This window comes from Biomphalaria glabrata, chromosome 11 (assembly GCF_947242115.1).
Source record: "Biomphalaria glabrata chromosome 11, xgBioGlab47.1, whole genome shotgun sequence".
NCBI classification, from domain to species: Eukaryota; Metazoa; Mollusca; class Gastropoda; family Planorbidae; genus Biomphalaria; species Biomphalaria glabrata.
This window is the reverse complement of record NC_074721.1, coordinates 2,663,632-2,680,688: the sequence shown is the minus strand read 5'-3', so window position 1 is coordinate 2,680,688 and position 17,057 is coordinate 2,663,632. Positions and strand designations below refer to the sequence as shown.

General features: G+C 37.8%; 1 protein-coding gene across 1 annotated transcript; it reads left to right on the top strand.

Annotated features, from left to right (window-relative positions):
- The first annotated feature begins 1,261 nt into the window (after nucleotides 1-1,261).
- On the top strand, nucleotides 1,262-16,769 carry LOC106062630 (uncharacterized). Its single transcript, XM_056004383.1, has 6 exons — nucleotides 1,262-1,399; nucleotides 4,485-4,865; nucleotides 8,986-9,114; nucleotides 12,975-13,019; nucleotides 14,240-14,334; nucleotides 16,666-16,769. Exons 1-6 carry the CDS (start codon nucleotides 1,363-1,365, stop codon nucleotides 16,699-16,701), a joined length of 723 nt encoding a protein of 240 aa, XP_055860358.1. The 5' UTR covers nucleotides 1,262-1,362; the 3' UTR covers nucleotides 16,702-16,769.
- The last annotated feature ends 288 nt before the right edge of the window (nucleotides 16,770-17,057 follow it).

Below are 17,057 nucleotides of genomic sequence, written 5' to 3'. Positions count from 1 at the left end.
GTAATCATCTTTTTTGAAGTAACGTCTGTATTATATAAGAAGATAAGAGGGGATAATGACAACTGGCCTCACAGATACCTTCAATAATGTATAATACGGGTGTTTATACAAATAACAAACTAGTGGTTAAGAGGGAAGACATATTAGGAACTCCATTTATTACGTATACCATTACTGACATCGCCGTACCAGTGTTTTCATAGTGGTAAAGCGCTTGACTTCCAAACCGAGGCTCCCGGGTTTGAATCCTGGTGAAGACTGGGATTTTTAATTTCGGGATCCTTGTGCGCCGCTAAGTCAACCCAGCTGAAATGGGTACCTGACATTAGTTCGGGAAAAGCAAAGGCTGTTGGTCGTTGTGCTGGTCACATGACACCTTCGTTAACCGTAGGCCACAGAATCAGATGAACTATACATCATCTGGCCCATAAACCATAAGGTCTGAAAGGGGAACTTTACTTTTTTCTCTTTACTAGTTAATTAACTAATTGGTTAATTTTTGTTTCTGCGACTCCCAATCTTAAGTCAAGATGAACATTTGCACAATTAATTCTTTTTTAAAAAAAAAAAAAAAAAAAAAAACAATTAGATAACTGTTGGTAATTAATTATTTTGTTTGGTATATCGAACAAGGTAAAGAAAATGTTCTTGACTGAAGTAGTGGTATAAGCTGAATTACTTCCCTTTATAGGTCTCCACAAAAAATGAAAACAAACAATATATTACTATACAATCTTCTCTAGCTATAAGTGCATCACTAGCAGGGTGGTTAGCATGTCGGCCCGAGGAGGCGTGAGCCTCGTGTTCGAATTTAGGTTATTTTTTTTTTTAAATTGCTTTAAAAAAAACAATTACTGGAAAATCCACCCAGAGATCTCTTTCTCTCCCCCCTCCCCCATTTACTAATTGATCTACATAAGTGATAGGGTCATAGCGTATTGAAAAAGCTAAAAGGATGAAATAGCGCTAAAAAGAAATAATTAGTAAAAATTATTCATAGCACAGACTTATTGTTGTTAGTCTATATCTATTGCAAATTTAATCACATGACCGATTCAAACTAATTGATACCATTACACTTCGAATAAGTGTAAATTCTATATTTTTAAAAAAAAAAAGCATTTTTATATTTTTCTTGTTTATTATTATTTTCTCTAATACTATTTTGTTATTCTTGTTTGAATATTGGTCTTTTTTTCAAAGCTTGACTTGGTTTATTTTAGATCTATTTTTAAACAGACATAAATATCTCCCTACATAAGGCATTGTCCGTGCCATACCTGGATTACTTACAGTTGAGAAACGCTTACCCAATTAGGTGGACACATTTCAAGCGAGGCTACGCGCGAAGCTGTACGGAGAATGAAAAAATTTAAGAATTTCGTTTTGTCAGCCATGGGTAAGTAGCAGTTCTTAATTATAAAACATAATTAAATTGATGTAATCGACAATTGCGTTTGCGAGGGGAGTTACATTATTTAAACCCTAGCTTCCTGAAACTCAGTAATATTTGGTACCAGAGTATGGCATAGATATGTTTTGTAGGCCTACTAACACTCTATTAACAACCTTGCGGAACCTTGTTTTCCCTTTTAAACAATTTACATTTAATTCCAACAACTTTTACTTTATACTTTCAACAACTTTTACTTTATTCTTTCAACAACTTTTACTTTATGCTTTCAACAACTTTTACTTTATGCTTTCAACAACTTTTACTTTATACTTTCAACAACTTTTACTTTATACTTTCAACAACTTTTACTTTATACTTTCAACAACTTTTACTTTATACTTTCAACAACTTTTACTTTATACTTTCAACAACTTTTACTTTATACTTTCAACAACTATTACTTTATGCTTTCAACAACTTTTACTTTATGCTTTCAACAACTTTTACTTTATACTTTCAACAACTTTTACTTTATACTTTCAACAACTTTTACTTTATACTTTCAACAACTTTTACTTTATGCTTTCAACAACTTTTACTTTATGCTTTCAACAACTTTTACTCTATACTTTCAACAACTTTAACTTTATACTTTCAACAACTTTTACTTTATACTTTCAACAACTTTTACTTTATACTTTCAACAACTTTTACTTTATACTTTCAACAACTTTTACTTTATACTTTCAACAACCTTTACTTTATACTTTCAACAACTTTTACTTTATGCTTTCAACAACTTTTACTTTATACTTTCAACAACTTTTACTTTATACTTTCAACAACTTTTACTTTATACTTTCAACAACTTTTACTTTATACTTTCAACAACTTTTACTTTATACTTTCAACAACTTTTACTTTATACTTTCAACAACTGGCGCATAAGTATAAATAGACAACAAGGTTACAAAGACAGTTTGTGTGGAAAAACAAACTTAAAATCGGCCTCCGATGTGATCCACCCAGGCAGGGTAAAAAGGCAGGTTTCAATATTTTCAGAAAAAATAGCATTATGAAATTCTATCAAAAGCAAATGACAGAGAAAAATGGAGATAGAAGGTTGACAGATTCTGTGTGTTGCCCCAAAGGTCCAGCAGACCAAGGGATAGGTGAAAGTGAATGTGAAGCTAGATGTGAACCTGGCCTAACTGATGTCTTATAATGAGTATCTAATTGATCTAATTGTTTTGTAAAGGGTCAGTCTCTTATTCAAAGCCTCAAGAAAAAACATTTCGGAAAAAAAATTCCTTTAGTTTTGTGTTCCATGGCGGGATAGATGCCCTGCAGTTCACGCGATAATATGAAAAACTATTTATTAATTATTGTTTTATATTAAGTCCAACTTATTTGCATAGTAAATAGATTTTTCACTTTAAAAAAAAGTTAATGTTTTTTGGTAAATGTAGTATTTAGTATAACATAACTTACATAACTTAGCAATACAAATGTAAAAAAAAAATAATTTTTTGACCAAAATTCTAAAACTATCGATCCGAGCCTTTAATAACAGGATGGGAATCATGCCGCTGTTGCAGAAAAGAGTGTGGGACAATACCTTGCTAACTAACAATACCAAAGCCTACTGGACCTGTGTGATGAGCACTCCGCTATACGGAAGTGAAACATGGTCAACCTACTCACGGCAGGAAAAAAAGCGAAATATCTTCCACCTCCGATGCCTAAGGCGGATGTCTAAAATAAGGTGGCAAGATAAAATAACCAATGAGGAAGTGCTACGATGTTGTTTTGGACGCTTCTAAGCCTACAAAAATCAGTGTCTAACAAGCAGTGGTTCTCTCAACGCCTCTATGTGGATCTGAGACATGGGTACTTTACAGAAAGCAAAAAGACTTCTTGAACGCTTTCACCAAAGATGTTTGCACACCATTATGGACATACGGTGGCAAGACTGCACTACAAACAGCGATGTTCATGCGTTGTTCGTGCGAGTTCCGGTATGAACTTATAATCCGACAGCCAAGCTGAGTAGGGGCACGTATCCCGTATGGGGGACGAACATATGCCGGAAGTAATGATTTTCTAGTGAGCTGAATGGTGGTCGGCGTAACAGAAATGCCCCACGGAAACGCTTCTGTAGAATACTAACGCAACTTTATTAAGTCTCTTAAATTGTTCCATTTTACTTTGTTACGTGGTGCACGGTCTTACTCTATAACGTTGTATCACTTGATGTAAAACGCAACTTTATTAAGTCTCTTAAATTGTTCCATTTTACTTTGTTACGTGGTGCACGGTTTTACCCTATAACGTTGTATCACTTGATGCTTCGTACTAAAGCTATAATGAATATACTAATGGCAATATCAAATGTCTGAACGTAAACATTGGATAATTCACACTTCAAAGACTTTCTTCCAAGCCAATAATAGGTAAACAGTTCTACGCAAAAGTTGCAATGTAAAACGACACGACGTGAGCTGTGGTTTTTCTACAATAATGAGGGACCTAAGAGACTTTCTATTCTAATCGCCATGTACAATTACATTTAGAGCTAACATAACACAAAAAGCAAATCTTCAGATTGGTAGACTTTACCGAGCGTTCATTTCCGTAATTACAAAAATTTAGAAAGCCTTCAGGAGAGAAGACTCAAAAGTAAAGTAGCAATTATACACAAAACACTGAACCATAATCTTCAAAAACAAAAACAGAATTTAATAAAATACTCTGAAAGACACAAAGATAAAGGCACATTCCTCGTCCCATATGCTAGGACAAATTTGTACAAGTGCTCCTTCTTCCCTAGTGCTATTAGAGCATGGAATGGGTTGCCTGAGCTAGCCAGGAAAACCAGTGACTTGGCAGAGTTTAAGTCATTGGTTAATATGCATGACTAAATGCATGACGCGTAGGACGTAACCATCTTCTTTTTTGAAGTAACGTCTGTATTATATACGATATAAGATATAAAAATATATCCAAAATGACTTCATGAGTTATTCATCCGAACGAGGCTCGGTCAGTTGGACTATATTGAATGAGAACATAATTTTTTTTTTTTCAGCTCTTACTCTTCTGTTAGTTGAAGGTGCGAGAAGCCTGGTGATAGTGACTGGGACTACTTTCCCCAATGGAAATGTAGTAGGAGAGGCTGCAAGCCTCTCATGCTCCTGGGACGCCTCTATCTCGGAGGCAGTCGACCAGGTGACCTTCAAGAAAGGAGACACAACTTTGTTTCTGTGTGCCCCTGATACAACAGGTAAACCAAGAAGGTGCACAGCAGTTCATGCAACAGAAAGATACACTGCTCAGCTGCTCTCAGATAAACGGCTGAATGTGTTTGTCGAGTCGTTGGAGCTTACTGATAGTGGCACGTTTACTTGCCAAGTCGTCTCCAATCAACAAAGATGGCTCAAGAGCTTTGAACTTCACATTGAACCGAAAGGTAAATATCTTTTGAAAAGTAAATTTTTTATAAGCGACTTATATCAAATCTATTGCCTGGTTCATCGTAATTAAAGTATTTGCATACAGAATGAACGCAGAGGAGCGGGGGTGATAGGTAAAGCGCTTGGTTTGATTATTGGTGAAGTCTGAGATTTTATATTTCGAAATCTTTGGGCGCTAATTCTAATCACTCTAATTGATACCTGACGTTAGATGGGGAAAAGTAAAGGCGGTTGGTCGTTGTGCTGGCCATATGACATTCTCGTTAAACGTAGGTCACTGAAACAGATGGCCTTTACATCATCTGCCCTATAGATTTTGGATGGCTGGTCGTGCGGTTTGCGCGCTGGACTGTCGTTTGAATTTATCGATGGTCCAGGGTTCAAACCCTGCCCGCTCCCATCCCCCCGTCGTCCTGCGGGAGGTTTGGACTAGGAAGTAAACTATCTTCAAAATCATGTTGATATAGGATGAAATAAATGTACTAGACTTTAGTAATAATATTTTTTTTAACAAAATCTAATTCACTACAATAACGCAACCTTTCAGTCTCGCGTTCTGGAGTCGTGTGTCCTAACTGAGACCAATGACGACAATGCCACGAATAGTAGTGTGAACAAATTGTCGGGTGAACGAATTGTCGGATGAACGAATAGTTGTGTGAACGAATTGTCGGGTTAACGAAAAGTCGTGAACGATTTGTCGATAAACGAAATGACAGTGAACGAATTGTCGCGAAACCCGCACGCACGCCGACTCTCTAAACCTCGATGAAAAAGTCATGGAATGATAACTCTTTTATTTCTGCAAGTGGGACTAGAGTTACCCCACGTAACTTTAGCGGTGACAGAGAGCGCAAGAGTATGTGTGTGTGTGGGGGGGAGGAAACAAGTCTCTACGGGACACCACTCACGCACGCACGCCGACTCTCTAACCCTTCGTATTGCCCCTCCAATTCACACCATGGCCACCGCTTCACATATATTTCGTCCACAGATCTTTCAATGTGGTCGAAATTCCTGCATCAGGTAACTGTTTATTTCTATCAGTCGCATATTCTGTAAAAAAAATGTCATCGACGAAACAGTTGCTCTCGAACTGCGCAAGATGGCTGTAAAAGCTTTGTTTGCCAACATTGGTATAACTATGGCGACGCCCTGTCCGTAGTTCTTACTCGCGCAAAGCACAGTCTTACACTCTGCTCGACAATACGCTGCCTACATGAATACTTCCGGCAAAATAGTGGGGTATGCTAGGCCGCGGGTCGGCTAGTAAGATGTAATATTACTCTGTATCTCTTGTCCCGTTATTTTGTCTTGCTAAAACACCAAACTGTCATTTGTTATAGTCTCGGGTTCGAACCCTGCCTTCTGTCACCCCCCCCCCTATATTCTACGGGAGTTTGGGCTAAGATGTTGTTGGCATCCTCCAGTCGTAGAGCGACTATGGTTCATCTCAGAGCACACTTTCTCATGTGGCTGTGGAGCCCTGTTTTGGAGAGACACCCCCGTCCACAAATAGCGCAGGTTAAGGTGGCTTTTGCTTCGGTGGTAGAGGAGCTGGCCATTTTTTCGGATTGTACGTTTTTCTTCCTGAGCTGAGACCCATGTTCTTTCACTGTCCATAGCTTTCTTGGTCACTGTCTCTCTCCATCTGGTGAGGTCTAGAGCTATGTCTTCCCAATGGTCAGTATTGATGTTCACTGATTTGAGGTCCCGTTTTATGTAATTATTTTCAAATCTGAGTAATATCCGAAAAATATCAAACATTTTACTAACACAGTCCACATTTCTTCTTGCACTGATCTACGCCATTTCTTTCTATTCTCTTTCTCTTTCTTTCCCTCCAACCACCACCCCGCCACTCAATATTACAACAGAAGCAAGTAAGCAGTGAGATAGGAAAAGAACAAACAACAGCAATGAAATGACAGTATACTTTGCGTCGCTTTTAATAACTTAGTTCACCTTTTGACCCAGCACTCGCAGTGACCTTGCCCTTTTCTTTAGTCTACCGCACTTCTTTCCTTATGGCTTCGTTTTTTTTTTGTTTTGTATTTCTTGTCTAACTTAACTTTAAATCATACTTACCTTTCTGCATACAGCCACGTACCCCCCCCCCTTACCCCCCTCCCAGTACCGTTGGTCTTTCCAGCTTTTCAACCCTCTACCTCCGCCCCCTTATTGTCTCATACTACCCCTTCCCAAATAGAACGTAATTTCTTACGCCCTAATATTTTCGCCCCACCCCCCTTTTGCTTTTTTTTTGACATAACCCTAACCGTTACTTGCCAGAATGGTTTAGAAATAGAATGCTACAATGAATCATTCCCTATATTCCATATATTCAAACGATAAAATGGTAATAAAAAAAAAACACAAAATAATTGTAAGTCAAATAATTGTTAGTCGTGTCCTCGAATCGTATCATTGAAGAATGCAGCCACAGCTGGGACCTACGTCCAGCGCAGACATAACCATTGTCTGCCGGTGGTCGATTTAGATTTTCTTTTCGATCTACGTCTACGTCTACGCCTGTCCACATTACTCGACCTCCACGTCTGCCTACATTACTCTACGTCTACTTCTGTCTATGTCCACATCTGTCTACGTCTACGCCTGTCTACACCACTCTACGTCTACGTCTGTCCACATTACTCTACGTCTATGTCTGTCTACGTCTACGTCTGTCCACATCACTCTACGCCTGTCTACGTCTACATTACTCTACATCAACGTCTGTCTACGTCTACGTCTTTCTACATCACCCTACGTCTACGTCTTTCTACATGACTCTACGTCCGTCTACGTCTACGTCTTTCTACACCACTCTACGTCTACGTCTGTCCACATTAATCTACGTCTGTCTACGTCTATGGCTGCCTACGTCTACGTCTGTCCACATTAATCTACGTCTGTCTACGTCTACGTCTTTCTACATCACTATACGTCTACGTATGTCCACGTCTACGCCTGTCTACATTAATATACGTCTGTCTACGTCTACGGCTGTCTACGTCGACGTCTTTCTATATTACTCTACGTCTACGTCTGTCCACGGCAGCGGATTCAGTATCAAATGTGTATACCTGCAACTTTTTAAAATTGAAAGTAGCGTCCCGTTCTGAAGCCGCCTGCAAACCAGGTGCTCAGTGGGACAATAATAATGTGTATAAAAAGGCTACATTTTAGGCTAAACAAATAATATATAAACGCATTTAGTTTTTATATGTTTGTGTCTTAAAATAAAATAAAAATCTTAATGGCTTCTTGGGCCCCTCTCCCTAAAAAAAATATATTCAACTGTTAAAGTCTTTGTCACTATGACATCCTAATCTAAATAGAGCCGATTAAAATGAACGGACCACAGACCTATATATATTATCCTAGACTGGAAAACGGAAACAGATCACAGACCTATATATCGATATTGTTATGCACGTAACTCTTTTTCAAGATGTAAAAAGTGCTGGGAAAAAAATGAGAAACTAAAGATAAGATTATTTATAACAATTTAAAGATAACGAAGATAACATTTTGGAAAATGAAAATTCACTTCTTTTTACTAAGCTTATATCAGCTCACACTGTCTGTCAGTCAGTCTGCTTGTCTGTCTGGCCAAAAGCTTGTTATTTCTCCGACACCCAATCTCTGATCAACACAAGACTCAATCTAAAAAAAATATTTTTTAATTAGCTATTGGTAATAAAAAAAATTGTTTCGTATCTCAAACAAGGGAAAAAAGTGTAGTGGTGGTATATGCTGAATTAGTCCTCTTTATCGGTTGTCGTCTGAGGCTTAGTATAAATTAATTACATGACTAATCCAAACTAATTAATACACTTAATATAAGCTTTGTTTTTTTTTTCTTATTTTATTTTTATTTTCTTGTTTACAAGTTGGTTTATGTGTATATAATTATTCTGACAATACGGTGCGGGGTCATCGGACACTGTTTTGTACATGTAAAAAAAAACATTAAAAAAAAAAACATGTTAAACTCCACAATCCCGTCATAGGAATGGTGTTACTCTAGTCAAATGTGAATATTCGTTTGCTATAAATCTCACAAATAAAAATACTGATCTCAAATATAAAAGATTTGTTACATTCGACCAGGCACCAACTCCAGTGACACTAACCCTAACACCACCACCAACAGCTCCGGCAACAACACCGCCGCCGTCGTAAGCAGTACCACCAGCGCCAGCAGCAACACAAATAGCGAGACATTAGGAGGATGGACATGTAAGTAAATGTTATTAAAATTATATATATATATAAATTATATATAAATTATATATAGCATACGCCGCTATTTTGCAGGGCCGGCCTTAGGACACTGCAACCTATGTTACCGCAGTGGGCCCCGCACTTTCATAGGGCCCGCACTTTCATAGGACCCGTGCTAATTCTAGGCGCATAAATTATTAAATTAAACCATTTTTATAATTCATAACAGATTTCCCGCGGCCTCCGGTCGATTTACCAAGAGGTTCTGGAAATCTCATGAAATTGCCATAAAAAAAGGCACTATCCCGTAATTTTAAAATCTGATGAAAGATGCTTCTCGCGCCTCAAACTAATGAAGAATTACTTTAGTTCAACAATTCTCGTAGATAGATAGAAACATTTGGTAATTCTTGCTATTGAGCGTGATCTATGTAGGAAATAGAATTTTTATGATATACTGTATGACTTCGCTACACGCAAGGCTCGTAAAGTAATTCTGTACGTAGTAAAGGATGAATAAAATGCAAAGACGAATGTATTTTCTAATATAAACTATTAATTTTCACTTATAATCCGTATCCCTACCAAACTGGGCCCCGCGAATTCCCTTTCGCACAGGGCCCCACAATGTTTAAACCCGGCCCTGCTTTTTAGTGACGAGTGAATACAGAGTAGATTACTAGTTATATATATATAGTCAACCCACGGCGAAGATACGCCGCTATTTTGCAGGGCCGGCCATGATCTTTCCTTAACTTCTTGCTTCTCGTCCAAACTGTTGAGGGAAGAAGAGAATTATATATATAGATTAAAAGGGGGGGGGGCTGTTGGCTGAGTGGTGAAGCGCTTGGCTTGGTTGCTCATGGAACGTAGGGCCTCAGTAATAATACGCCACTCTCTTGCTAGTTTTTTAAAGGCTTCCCAGCTCTTTCCAGTTCTCTCGGCTTCATCTACTACACTGTGCCGCCTCGTTCTTTTTTGGTCTTCCTTGTGCCCTGGGGGTTCCACTCTTAGGCCTGTCTAGTTATGTTGCTGGTATCTTTTCTAAGGATTAGGGTTCAAATCCAGATGAGTACTGGGATTTTGAATTTCAAGTCGTTTAGGGCGCCCTTGAGTTCGCTTAACTTTAATAGAGACCTAACATTTGTTGGGGGAACTATAGTAAGACAATCGTTGTGTTGACGGCACGACACCCTAGTTAACCGTGGACAACAGAAACAGATGGCCGATATATGATCCCCAATTAACCGTGGACAACAGAAACAGATGGCCGATATATGATCCCCAGTTAACCGTGGACAACAGAAACAGATGGCCGATATATGATCCCCCAGTTAACCGTGGACAACAGAAACAGATGGCCGATATATGATCCCCAGTTAACCGTGGACAACAGAAACAGATGGCCGATATATGATTCCCAGTTAACCGTGGACAACAGAAACAGATGGCCGATATATGATCCCCAGTTAACCGTGGACAACAGAGACAGATGGCCGATATATGATTCCCAGTTAACCGTGGACAACAGAAACAGATGGCCGATATATGATCCCCAGTTAACCGTGGACAACAGAAACAGATGGCCGTTATATGATCCCCAGTTAACCGTGGATAACAGAAACAGATGGCCGATATATGATCCCCAGTTAACCGTGGACAACAGAAACAGATGGCCGATATATGATCCCCAGTTAACCGTGGACAACAGAAACAGATGGCCGATATATGATCCCCAGTTAACCGTGGACAACAGAAACAGATGGCCGATATATGATCCCCAGTTAACCGTGGACAACAGAAACAGATGGCCGTTATATGATCCCCAGTTAACCGTGGACAACAGAAACAGATGGCCGATATATGATCCCCAGTTAACCGTGGACAACAGAAACAGATGGCCGATATATGATCCCCAGTTAACCGTGGACAACAGAAACAGATGGCCGATATATGATCCCCAGTTAACCGTGGACAACAGAAACAGATGGCCGATATATGATCCATAAAGCATAATCGCTTTCTCCCCATATGGTTTATCATTGCTGTATAACATATTTGTATGGGTCTTATCAATCAAAGTGTAAATAACATTGCTGAAACTAAGCTTAGATTGAAAACTCACAATTAAAGAATAAATACTGCAGACAAGACATGCCTAATCATTATAAAACTTTTCATTTTATTTTCATTCAATTAAAAAAAAGAGTAAAGATAAATACTTGAAATAAAATTACAACACTTTCATAGTATAAACAAATAAGTAAACAAATAAATAAACAAATAAGTAAACAAATAAGTAAACAAATAAGTAAACAAATAAGTAAACAAATAAATAAACAAATAAGTAAATAAATAAGTAAACAAATAAGTAAACAAATAAGTAAACAAATAAATAAACAAATAAGTAAACAAATAAGTAAACAAATAAGTAAACAAATAAGTAAACAAATAAGTAAACAAATAAGTAAACAAATAAGTAAGGCGTAGCTAGGGTGGAGGAGTTGGGGGTAGGGGAGAATTTGAAAATCCCCCCGGACCCCCCACTTGACCGGGGGGGGGGGCCAAATGAGTGGTTTTTAAATTAAATATTAAATATTACGCAAAATGCAGGGGCCCCCCAAAGAGGTCAAGCCCCGGCCCCTTAATGAAAATTCCTAGTTACGCCACTGCAAATAAGTAGCTACTTTAATTAGCCATCTTGGCTCACAGAATAGTGTCCCCTACGAATGGGCGTAACTCTTCCTACTAAATACAATATATCTAAACGAGTAATCTACAACATTAAGTGACTTACTGAAAGGGACGTAACATTCCATTAACAGACCCCCTTTGAGACTTTGCGATACATAGGGCAGATCAGGGGCGGACTGGGTGTTAAAATCGGCCCGGCATTTCTTTACAATCCGGTAGGTCAACCTGTCCTCAGTATCATTCCGTTAAGTTAGATGTATCGATTACTGAACGCATGCATACAATGAACTCTGTATCTTTTAAAGAAATATAGAAGTAGTAGGCCTTATGCTTCTTTTTGATGGCTAAAAGGATTAAGCCTACCAGTAGCACTGTCTACGGATGTAGACTATTATATTATTTCGGAAAATGTGTTAGATTAAATTAGGATTACACTGTGGAGTCTGTAAAAGATTTATTTAGACACGACGCTCAGAAGGCCTCTTTTACAAGAGGATATTATTAAGCACTTAACAAGTTAATATGTTCTAAAGTGGAATTCATGAGGCTCTTTAGGTGGGCCTACCGACCCATTTGGGTACCGGTTTGATCAAATGCCCCTATAGCCAATCTGCCCCTGGGGTAGATGATTTAACTCTTTCTCTCCGTAATTATTTACCACATTCTGGTGGAATCAACGTTGGTATCGTCTGTTAGGAGAGAAAGAGTTAAGGGGTAACCGTTTTTTATGGCCGACGGTGAACGAGGGGTGTCATGTGGCCCACCACTTTCCCCAACGAATGCTATGTGCCCAATATAGTTGGGCAGACTCAGGGGCTTCCTTAAAATTATACATCATATCTTTCACCAGGATTTGAACTCAAGACCTCTCAGTTTTGGGTGCCAACTGCTTTACCACCCTGCCAAAATTAACCTAAACTCATTGTAGACTACATTGAATTGTACATTAAATCGCTTTTAATGAATCTCGATGCTCGGTTTTAAAAACACTTATACAGGTTAAAACGCGTTTGGTAGTTTAGCCTCTCAACATCAAAATACTAAATAGTTGTATGCACTCATTGTAAAACAGCGCAGCACTTTAAGGATTAACAAAGAACTATAACTTACCAGCACTTCCTTTATTTTGCTATTTATAGTTTATCCGCCATGTTTGAAAATCTCCTAAATAATATTTTCAGCGGTGTCGTCAAATGTCCATCCAGAAAACAAGGGATTAACTGCCGGTAAGAGTAACTAAATTCTTACATATATATTCCCAAAGTACCACTGAAACACTCATCTATTCATTTGTAAGAAATGTGATCACTTTCGACTACGAACGTGGTAGTCGAAGATTAGATCTAGATCTAGTATAAATTAATTTTTAGCGGTCTCGAAAGAGGAAAAGACGCCAGGTTCACATCTAACTTCACATTCACTTTCCCCTATCCTTGGGTCTGCTGGACCGCTGGGGCACAACACAAGATCTGTCAACCTTCTTTCTCCATTCTTCTCTTTCATTTGCCTTTGATAGAATTTCGTTCTGATATTCTTTCTGAAAATATTCAAACCTGCCTTTTTACCTACCTGGGTGGACCACTTCGGGGGCCGATTTTGAGTTCGTGTTCCCACACAAACTTTGTGACCTTGTTAAAAGGTAAAGATGTGTGACAAATGATAACTAATTGTAAACGTTATGTGTGTTGACGTGTATTAACTCTTTCTCTCCAAACTGTCGATACCAACGTTGATTCCAACATAATGTGGTAAATAATTACGGAGAGAAAGAGTTAATATGTCACCTGTGACTGGTCACTATTAATGTGTCGCGAATGCTGTGGAATGCTGGGTTCGTGCTTCCTGGAATCACACTTGACACGTGACAAACATAGATATTACAGATTGACTTAAATCCACTTTAGAAGACAAAATATAAAGCTTATTTAATGAAACAATATGATGCACTGGTAGTTACAAAAGAGATCCAATGCATAGAATACGATCACGTCTGCATCACAGCGGTATCAAACTCTTTCAATATATTAAATCCTCAGCAATAGATATACATATACTTTACTGCCCAAAAGATACTACTTAACTCTTGAAATTACTACTGTCCACACCCGGACCAAAGGATACTACTGACTGCCCTAAAAGTCAATTTAGTCATTCTTACTTCCTGTTCCTATATCAGGAGTCAGGAGTTTCACGTGTCTTTTCACCCTCTTGACTCGAGGTGAACATTTAACAGGCAATGTCAACCGAGACTGTGACACTAATCTCCATCAAGATTTGCAAAATAACCAACTGTACCCTTTGAGCCAATTGAAATTTGTGATTCATTATTCAGTGGATATGATGCAGCCAGGTCAATGTATGACCTCGAGTCTTTTTATCATCGATTATATTATTCTATTTACCATTAACCTAAAAAACAATCACAATTTGTGTGTTAATTTTTCAGGACAAATAGCTGCCCTTGTGATGGGCTCCGTTGCCGGTATAGCAATATTTGGGATCTTGATTTTTTGTATGTTGAAGGAAAAAATATTGGTGAAGGTAATTATATTTATGACTAAAAATCATTTCTTATCAATTGTTTTATTTATCTAGAGACATGCGTAGAACGTAATCATCTCCTTTTTTGAAGTAACGTCTGTATTTTATACGATAAGATTTTAATGGGCATTGACCAAGTTTAAAAAAATATTAATGTATTTACCTAAAGACAGATATGTGATATGCTATTTTCTAAAGGAAAAAAAAAGTTTATTTATTTATGAAATTCACGGTATAAAGATTAATCGAATTTTTTAAAAACTTTTTCTCGTTTTTTTTTTTTCTGATGACTTTTTATGAGAACGATTACTACACTCTCAATGGACCTCATTCATCAATCGTAAACAATCATTTAGCCACGTGATTCTATATATCTTCTATACAAATTATGTAATCCAATGTGGCGGTCACGTGATACATATTTTTCATTGTTTTATCAATATTATGACGTGGCTAAATGTGTTTATTTAGGATTGGTGAATGAGGTCCATTAGTAATGTATCATATATTTTTTGCAAGAAAAACATTAAAAATATTTTTTTAATGTCAATGCTTCCTTAATGCAGCTTATTGTTTTTCTCTTAAAAATTAATGAATGTTAGATAAAATAACAATGGAATATATTATTTTTTTTACCCCGTCCTCTCCTCTTCTCCCCGAGAAAGCATCCTGGTTAAGCGAATGCATAGATCTAGTACACTTTATATAGCTCCTCCTTCGTGATCGAAGATTAGAACATTTCACATTTTTTATGGACTTGAAGATGACTAGTAAGTTCAATCCTCGCTTTAAAAAGCCGGCCGCATAGGTGGCATGGGTGGGTTAGGTCAGTTAGAGGTAGGCCTGCTTCTTCTCTCAGCTTTTTGTTGGTTCGGCGCTCTTTTAGCCTGGCCACTCTTCTTGCTTCAAATCTTGAGACTCCCGAGACTCACATCTTCACGCCAAGAGGAGCGATTGATAGCTAGTGCTTCCCAGCCGTGAATGTCGATATCACATTCCTTGAAGGAGCTCTTGAGAGTGTCTTTGTAGCGCTTGTATTGACCTCCCTGGGAGCGCCACACTTGTTCTTGAAGTCTGCCAAAAGCAACACTGGCACGAGCAATACAGAAGTCCACCTCATAATCTACGTTGGCGTTTGCTGATATGGTGCTTCCCAGATAGACACACTTTTTGACGTTAGCTAGTTTCTGGCCATCTATAAGAATGTCTGGTTCTGTGACAGATTTATTTGGAGGAGGTTGGTGCAGCACTTCTATCTTTTTTTACATTTTACATTTATGGTGAGGCCAAAATTTTCGCAGGCATTAGCGAAGAGGGACAGGCTCTTTTGAAGGTCTTCTTCGTGTGCAGCATTTAGGGCACAGTCATCTGTGAATAACAGGTCTCTGATGCAGTCGTAGTTAACCTTGGTCCTTTCCTTGAGTCTCTGAGCATTGAATAAACTTACATCGGTGCGATATCGTATGCCAACTCCAATGCTTTCTGTGCGAAAAGCATCTTTCAGCATGGCGGTAAACATTAGGCTGAAAAGCGTTGGAGCCAGCACACAGCCCTGCTTCACGCCATTTGAGGCAGAAAAAGGCTTGGAGTGGTCTCCGTTGTCTTGGACTCTTGCTTGCATGTAGTCATGGAATTGGCGCACCATTCGATAGAGATCTAAATCTCTAGCCAAATTTAAATCTATTTCATTTTTCACTTGAAAAATTATATCAGTCAAACTAGAGTTTGCCCCCCTGTGGCCAATGAGCTAGTAATTCTTTTCTCAGCGATATACATCAACTGTTAAATTTCTAGAAAAATCGTTGAGTTTGTCAATTGTAGTCAAACTGAATTTCCATTTGATTGGATCATTAAACATTATCTTATCTTATCTTAGAGCCATTTTTGAGATGAGCCTCCAGGTCCCACCATCCATAAAGCTATGACTTGAATAGAGGTATTGTAAAAAAAGGAAACATTAAACCATTAGGTTCGAGTGCGGGGGTTTACGATATTGGATCCAAAAGTCGCAAGTCTAATTTAAATTTTAAGATGTTTACTTTGTGAAACATTATAACGGTTAAACTAGAGTTTCGCTGTAGATTAGGTAGTGTTTTTTTTTTCCCGAAGATATACGTACTGTTAAACTTCTAGGAAAATTGTTAAATCCGTTTCAGAAATACTCTTCCAATGTTCAGTTTCTAGTACCCACCCATGCAAGCTAATGAGAGGAATTCTGTTGAAGTAGAGTTAATGTCTTTCATATACTGGGTGAAAGTTTCTTTGTGTTTCTAATAATATTGATGTTATTGTACTGATTATCTAACGATACTATAATTAATTTCTTCCTAGGTTTCGCTACAGAAGCAGGTGTTGAAGGCAACATAAAAGTTGAAGCCGACTAAAATGCGATTTCTTTTTATTTTTTTATTTTATTGTTAAGAGCAGAGAGCAAAGGGTGTTTGTGTTGTTGTTTTTTTTTTCTCTTTTCATTTTACTTTGTGTGAAAAAAATGGTTGTGGTCAAACACAATAATGTCAACATGGGGTCGCTAAATATTTTTTTACCTTTAAAGTTGAAAAGTATCCCATCTTTATACCAAGGTTTAAGTGTATTGGTATCAAATAGTTTTGATCAGTCCTGTAATATAATTTGTAATAGATCAAGGCTAATAATAATAAATCAGAGCGATTAGGAATATTTTACCCTTTTTTCCTTTTTAATTACGAATGGTTAATTAACTA